At 38.9% G+C, this 8,332-nt stretch overlaps 1 protein-coding gene across 1 annotated transcript; it reads left to right on the forward strand.

Annotated features, from left to right (window-relative positions):
* The first annotated feature begins 1,037 nt into the window (after positions 1-1,037).
* LOC21394031 lies at positions 1,038-3,212 on the forward strand. The gene is made up of 3 exons (XM_010112830.2): positions 1,038-1,713; positions 1,811-2,027; positions 2,327-3,212. Exons 1-3 carry the CDS (start codon positions 1,510-1,512, stop codon positions 2,818-2,820), a joined length of 915 nt encoding a protein of 304 aa, XP_010111132.1. The 5' UTR covers positions 1,038-1,509; the 3' UTR covers positions 2,821-3,212.
* Positions 3,213-8,332: the final 5,120 nt, after the last annotated feature.

Genomic DNA, 8,332 nt, shown 5'->3' on the forward strand with positions numbered 1-8,332 from the left:
TTATATGCATGTCAATAAAAAAAAAAAAAAAACACAGCATTTAACCGGAAATTTACTATAATGAATATTTTTATTATATCGTTATTAAAATTCATACGGAATCTGTAATTATAATATATATTGTAATTCAATAATATTCAAGTCTTTTGTTATAAAAAAGTGTTTTAGGCGATTAATGTTATTTTAGAAAGTCTCACGGATGAACGTTTTTATAAAAGAGTCTTGTGGATTAATTTTTTTCCTAAAATTTTTTTTTTTTTTATGACAAGATTACTTTTTTTTACTTATTGTAACGTGTTTGTTTTTATTACTATTTCTTTTAACTTTTTTAAAATTAATTGACGTTATTTGCTTTACTTGGGCAACAAGGGCTTGAGGGTGCAGTCAATTAGGCGGCTCTTTTGACTTGTTTTTTCCCATTTGATGCGCGGATTAGAATACCGAATTTTATTTGGTTTCCTTTTCCTTTTTTTTTTAAAAGAAAATAATAGGAAGAAACGTTATTTACCTCCTACGGTTTAGGATAGTAATGAAGATAAGTTATTGTTTCTTTAAGCAAAAACGTTATGTGGAATTAAATCATGAAAATAAATCTAGTGAGCAATTAGAATTTTCAGGAAAAGAAAGATATAAAAGAAAAAAAGAAAAAAGTTTGGTTTTACAATTTGATTTAACAAATTACTTTGGTAAAGATATATTGGATAATTACTATATAAAAAAAAGATATAGTGGATAAAATAGATGAGAGATTTTTGTTTCTCCAACAAACAACCGAAATCCAGTCCCAATGCCAACGCAAAAGAATATGCCCTTTATTCCCGTCCAGGTTCAGTTTCAAACCCTTATCCATTTCCGTCGAGTCTTTCGGTAATCCGAGCGAACCTTTTAACTTGCTTTTTTTTTTTTTTTTAAGCTAATAAAAAAAAACCTTTTAACTTGCTTGGAGAGCATTCTTTCACATAATAATCCCCCAAGGCTATTTTCGTCATTTCACACATTCTCCCCTAACTTTATAGTTTATATCAACTTCCTTTTGCCCGGTGCTTTCCTTCGCCTTTCCGTCCTCTCAAGATTCTTTCTTCCCATACATCCATAATACAGAATAATTTAAAAAAAAAAAAAAAAAACGAAAGAAAGAAATTTTTTTTTTATATCTTTCCTTCCCTCCTCTTTTCTCTGAAATAAAAAACCGCCGAAAACCATTTTCCACGAAACCGCCCAATCTCCTTACCACCGAAACGTTTTCCTTCCTCAAAGGATCGATAAAAAGCTGAAGTTTTTTTGATGTATCGATAAAAATCGAAATCGGTTTCGAATTTTGCGGAAATGAAACGGAATTGATCGATTGATGAATTGATTCTATGGCGGAGAGATTAGGGATTGGCAAAGAAGAAAATCGGGCGGAGGAGAAGCGACAGCGATTGTGATCGGACGGCGGGGGAGGAAGTACGGGGTTTTTGTTTTTGGCGGCGGAAAACGACAAGGGGAAGGGTTGCGGAAGGGAGGAAAATGGACTGCCGTGTGCTGGTGGTGGGCGGTGACCCCTGGGCGAGGGGCCAGATCGGCGGCGGACTCAGCCATGAGAGCGAGCATGATTTGGCTCTCATGGTTAGCGATTTCTTGGAGAACGGAAGCTCCGGCGCCGACTCTTGGTGTAGCAGCGACAGCGAGTCAGGCCTCTCCGATCTATCTCACCTCGCCGACAAGATTCCAGTAAGTTCCCGAACCTTCTGCAATTTGATTTTCTTTTTCTTTTTGCTCTTCAATTTGTGGTTTCTGATTTTCGATCGGAACTTTCTCTCGTGGCAAGATTTGTAAGCGTCCGTTAGCGCAATTCGAGAACGAGGTTTTGTCGGTGGTCAATTCTCTGATACTGTCGATCAAGAAGACTGAGCTTCCCGGCGTAAAGTCAGGTGCTTGTAACGGCAGTTGCATCAGGTTCGCTCTGGTGAAGCTTCTGAGGCTCTCTGGTTACGACGCCGGCGTTTGTTCGTCGCGGTGGCAGGGTACCGGCAGGGTTCCCGGAGGTAATTGAAACTTGAATTAATCCTTTGATAATCCTCTAAATTATGATGAAATTGTTGTTTTTTAGTAGCGCTAAACTTTAAATTCAATATCAAATAGTCCTTATTAGTCATTTCTAATATTTCGTGTTAAATTAGGGAGCAACAATTTTAAGAATTAAGACTGTAATTCTTGAATTGCAACTTTTAGGTTTGATGAGATTTTATTTGGAACCAATTGGGCAAGTTTTTGAAGTTATTTGGAATAGTTTTAGTTTCTCTTCGAGATTGGGAAATGAGATTTTTGAGGTTTTGTTATGCAGGGGATCATGAATACATTGATGTGGTTAGCCACGGTCATACAGGGAGCTTGGAGCGTTTAATAGTCGACATTGATTTCAAAAGCCATTTTGAAATAGCCAGAGCGGTCGATTCATACGACAGGATATTGAATTCTCTGCCGGCTGTTTATGTGGGCTCGTTAGCCAGGCTGAGTCAGTTTCTCCAGGTAATGGCTGAGGCTGCTAGATTTTCCCTTAAGCAGAACTCCATGCCTCTTCCGCCATGGCGATCACTCGCCTATTTGCAGGCGAAATGGCAGTCGCCTTACCAAAGACAGCTATACCCTGATGAGAAGGGCATGAATAGAGCCAACTCTTTTGACCACAAGCAATGTAATGGCCATTTGAAGAGGCTTCAGTCTCTACTTCAAGCTGAAATCGAAACGGAGAGACTCTTGAAGCCCATTAAAAGCGAGAACGGTTGGAGACGGAAGCCTGAGAGAATAAGGCATTATCTTTATGAGAAGATTCCTTGAGATGTATAGATTTTTGCCCGGCTTTTTTGATTGAAAGAGTTGCTTTTGTGAGAGACCATTTATTGCGGCTTATTGAGATTCTTTTTGCTATCCCCACAGGGAATACTAAAATAAGTGAACCAGAATGAAGAGCAGGTTCATGTGGCCAATACCAATAGCTATGGCGGAGAGAGGAATTTTTTTTTTCGGCTTTTCTTTCATCGGGAAATTATATACTGGTTTTGTGTTTTCATTTTGTTATCTGCATCGTGTATCGTTTTGTAGATTTTTATTTGTTTTGGATATCCTCTTATATGTATTATTCCTTGCCTCTGTATATTTGTGGGCATAGGAAATTTTGTCCTCTTATTGTTATTGGTTCTTGGTATTATTTATTTATTTATTTATACATATATCCTCATGTCTCTCCCTTTTGAAAGTTGGTCTATTTTCCAATCTGTCAGAACTATGGGTTTTGCTTGGATACAGCATTTATATAGTCGGAATAATTGGAGAGAGATGGGGTTTGTAGTTATAGCTGTCTTGTGTTGTTTTTCTCATCCCTTTATGTTTTACATATATTATCACAACATGCATGTTTGGGTGTTCTGAATACAGCTTGCACCCTACAAATTACAGTCATTTTCATCCATTGGGAAGAAGATCCAGTGTCTTTCTTTTGGCCTTTTTGAGCAGTAAATCAATTAAAATTTATATAAACTCCAGTGAGAAAAATACTTGAGTAATGAAATTATTATATTATTGGCTAACATTGATGTTTGTCGATCGCTGGGGTAGAACAGTGATGCGATAGGTGGAGCACAAGGGCAAGTGGCGCAACATTCAAGAGATCCACTGATTCTACCAAGTGGTCCGGTGACAAGGCAAACACATGGAGGTCCAAAACAAGTCTAAATCCAGATGAAGAAGAACCTAGTCACCTCAAATTGACCGAATTGGGCCTAGGGGAATGATTGTGACCGAATTGGTCTTGGATTTGTATAGGGTCCGAATTGGACTTAGAATAGAATAGGGATTAGCCGAGTTTGGGCTTGGTTTAGATAATTAGATGTTTTAGTTTTTCATTAGGTTTAAAAATCGCATCCTATATAAATAGGGTGGTTGAAACTCGTTTTTATTAATTAATGAATTATTATTGATATTGAGGTTTCTCATATTCGTGCTTCTTGGTTCTTGAGAAGACTTTGAACTTATCAAGTATTGTTCTTGTGGCGTTCAAACAATCGGACTTATTATTGAGATTAACGGGTGTTTCTTGATAATCTTGGTGTGACATTCTTCAACTTTCGTAGTTCTTGATTCGTGTCTTGATAGACAACGAGTTAAGGCTCAACAATCTTGCGTCTTGAAGATCTTGGGGTTGTGATCCGCGTGTGGTGTTGGGTCGTCGCGTCGTTGGCGAGGTTCATATCAGTTGGTATCAGAGCTTTGGTTCCAAGGCAAGTTTGACTATCTTTAATCGTTTTCCTAGGGTCTTAGGGTTTCAATTCGAGTTATTCCTTTTGTTCTTGCTTTGCTTTGGAATTTTTTAATTATTCAAAAAAAAAAAAGATTCAGGTTTCTAGGGTTATTTTCTTTGTTGAGGTCAAATTTTATATTCTAAAAAAAAAAAAGGAATCGGAATTCTTAGGGTTCTTGAGGCCGAATTTAAGATATAGCCTCTAAATCCTTCATTCCTTTGTTGCTATCCTTTGGCCGAAATTAGGATAGAGCTTTTCCTAAACCTAGTTGGAATTCAATTAGGTTTTCCTTCCTTGTTGCTATCCTTTGGCCGAAAACTTCATAAGGGAGTTCGAGTTTCAATCAAATTCGACCTAGGTTCTTTTATTAGCCAAACTTTGTGATTAAAAAAAAAAATCTGAGAAAAAAAAAATTCAGAGTACTGTGCCTTAAAACAGCCATAACTTTTGATCTAGAGATCGTTACGGGACGTATAATATATCAAATCGAAGATCTTTTCGAGCCCTACAATCTTCATTGGGGCAGAGCCCGTTGACCCTATTTTTGGGGCCAAAAATCACTTATTTTCATTAGTTTTGGAGCCTTTTAATTTTACTGGTTTGTTTGGTTGACAATAACTTGATTGTTACTTGAAAAGCTTGAGTGTTTTTGAGTCCGATTAAGAACTGAAGAAGACACAACGAGTGGAAGAGAGAAAGGCAAGAGTGGTGAAAACATTGGAGGGTAAAAGCCATTGAGTGACAAACATGAGTGTAAAAAAAAATACACATCAGGAGTGAAACACGTGAGGGAGTGCTTGTGAGGTTTCTAACTTTGTTTTGCAGATTTTAATCATATCTCACAACCAAGGCGAACATTAAACCGAAGAGGTTCAACAAGAAGCCAATCCTCCTACACAACATCCGAATCTACAAATGCAAGCATTGATATGGGAGATGAGGCGAATGATGAAGGTGAAATTAGAACAACTTCATGAGAGGATGGATAAGCTAAAAGAAGGAGTGCAACAAAATAATCCCATTAGGCAGCCACCTAGGCGTGTGCCAACCGGGGATTGATGGGATGAGTTTGAGGATGAAGAGGAGCTTGAGGATCCACCAATGAACCAGGATAGGTTTGGGAAAGGGAATATAGAAGCTAGGATAGGTAGACCTAGGCGAGATGATGATTTGGGAAGCATTAAGGTGAAGATTCCATCCTTCCAAGGGAAGAGTGATCCCGAGGTGTATCTTGAGTAGGAGAAATGTATGGAGATAGTCTTTGATTGTCATAACTACTCGGAGCTCAAAAAGGTAAAACTCGTTGCAGTTGAATTCACCGCTTATGCTATCGTTTGGTGGGACCAATTGTTGCAGGATAGGAGAAGAAACCGAGAACGATCCATCGAGACATGGGACGAGATGAAGACCATCATGAGGCGGCGGTTTAACAAATTGCAACGCCTAACTCAAGGTTCTAAGAGCGTAGACGATTACTACAAAGAGATGGAGATTGCAGTGATCCGTGCAAATGTGGAGGAGGACCGTGAAGCAACCATGGCGAGGTTCTTGCATGGTCTAAATCGTGAGATAGGGGATGTAGTTGAGATGCAACATTATGTGGAGCTAACGGATATGGTGCACCAAGCCATCAAAGTGGAGCAACAGTTGAAAAGAAAGAACATGGCTAGGAGGGGAATGAATGTGGCTGCCACAAACTCATGGGAACCAACCCCTAAATGGGATGAGTTTCCTATGCCAAGACCTAAACGGATATGGTGCACCAAGCCATCAAAGACGCAAGATTGTTGAGCCTTAACCCGTTGTCTATCAAGACGTGAATCAAGAACTACGAAGGTTGAAGAACGCCACACCAAGATTATCAAGAAACACCCGTTAATCTCAATGATAAGTCCGATTGTTTGAACGCCACAAGAACAATACTTGATAAGTTCAAAGTCTTCTCAAGAACCAAGAAGCACGAATATGAGAAACCTTAATATCAATAATAATTCATTAATTAATAAAAACGAGTTTTAACCACCCTATTTATATAGGATGCGATTTTTAAACCTAATGAAAAACTAATCTAATTATCTAAACTAAGCCCAAACTCGGCTAATCCTTATTCTATTCTAAGTCCAATTCGGACCCTATACAAATCCAAGGCCAATTCGGCCACAATCATTCCCCTAGGCCCAATTCGGCCAATTTAAGGTGACTAGGTTCTTCTTCATCTAGATTTGGACTTGTTTTGGGCCTCCATGTGTTTGCGTTGTCACCGGACCACTTGGTAGACTCAGTGGATCTCTTGGATGTTGCACCACTTGCCCTTGTTCTCCACCTATCGCATCATTCTCTCTCTCTTGAAAAGGATTTGTCCTCAAATCGTCACTCTTTGGAATTGATGCACTAGGTATGAAGTCACTTTGATGTTCAAGTTCCTGAATTGGAGGTAAGTCAGGAGGCATCTCTTCTGGGATTACATCCACGAACTCCTGCAAGAAAGAAACAACATTGCTCGGCAAAGAACCGACATGATCGTTAGTATTCAAAAGAGTCTCCTTGTGCGTGAGCACTATAAGGGGTTGGTGTGATAGTAAAGCTCTCTTAAGTCCCCAAGGGGCTGGTGTGAGCCTCCTTGGGATTGTGATCCGCGTGTGGTGTTGGGTCTCGTCGCGTCGTTGGCGAGGTTCATATCAAACAGTCCTATAACAACCTCAATTTTTAAATGTTTTATTTAACAAAATTAAGGTTTTGAGTGGCATTTTAATTGAGATTTGAGCAGGATATTTTTTTTTTCTTTTATGAATTTTCAGTAAAAAATTTTCGCTTACAGTATAATCCTTCCGTATTTTAATTCACTGGTAAAATTATTATGAAAGCTTGTAATTTCCTTTGGGAAAAGAAAAATTTTACTTGAGAGTAATTCAATTATTGGGCTTGTCTTACATTCTTATTAATAAAAAATTTATAGTACATGAGTCTAAATTTTTACTTTTTATTCTCAATAAATATTATTTTATTAATATAATAATAATTTTGACGTACACTTATAAAATATTTAATTACTCTTCCTAATAGTTTTGTGTTGGACCTTACCTTAAAATTTTGTGGGCCCTAACACATAAAGAGAGCCCTAGCCCAACTCCTCCTCCTCATTTTTTTTTTTGCTGCAGCCGTCACCCCAAAGAACTATGGGTGTGTTTGGTTGAAAGTAATGGAATGAAAAGGAAATGCTATTCCATCCGGTTCTATCATTTGGTTCCATTTTTACCTTCAGAAAGGCTTTCCGTTGGAAAGCCCATTCACTCAATTTGAGTGAATCGCGATTCACTCGAGGGGGCGTAGGAAAGGCCTTTCCATTCATGCGTTACCACATTTTTGTCGAAAATCTCCCCGATTGAGAGAGAGAAAGCCCTAGCCCCCTTTACTCCCTCGACCATTTCGTTCGTATCGAGCTCCACCGGATCTCCTCAGGCGGCCGCTCCTCTCCTTCGCTCTTCCTTTTCTTACTTACTCCAAATCTTTGCGTGTCCTTTTCCTTTCAATCTCCTCTTCTGATTCGGATTTCCGACCGAAAGGAAGAGGTTCGCGAGGTTCCGAGGCTAAAATTGGCCACGGAAGAAGAGCCACAAAACGGCGATGTCGAAGAAGAAGAGCTTCTCTGCAATATCGAGCTTCCATTGAAGTCCAGCAATATCAAGAAGAAGAGCTTCTCAACAATACCCTATGACTCCCACTTCCTTCGACGTCTCCGATGCCTTTGACCCCGATTTCCCCATTATCTACGTCAACAAAGTCTTCGAGATCTTCACCGGCTACTGCGCCGACGAGGTCCTCGGCCGAAACTGGTACCGATTGTCTCAACCCTTTCCCTCCTTAATCTGTTTGTTTCCTGAGAAAATAGCAACGAAAAGTGTTGGAAATTTTGTTTCTTTTTGGTTTTAATGTACTGTGGCTTTTATTTTTATGTTGTGTTTTGTTGGTTGTGGATGATGTTTTTGTTTTGTTTCCTTTTTTATGAAGCTGGAACTGATTGTAGCAATTTTGGAATGCTCTTCTTTGAAACA

This window comes from Morus notabilis, unplaced genomic scaffold (genome assembly GCF_000414095.1).
Source record: "Morus notabilis unplaced genomic scaffold, ASM41409v2 Scaffold152, whole genome shotgun sequence".
NCBI classification, from domain to species: Eukaryota; Viridiplantae; Streptophyta; class Magnoliopsida; order Rosales; family Moraceae; genus Morus; species Morus notabilis.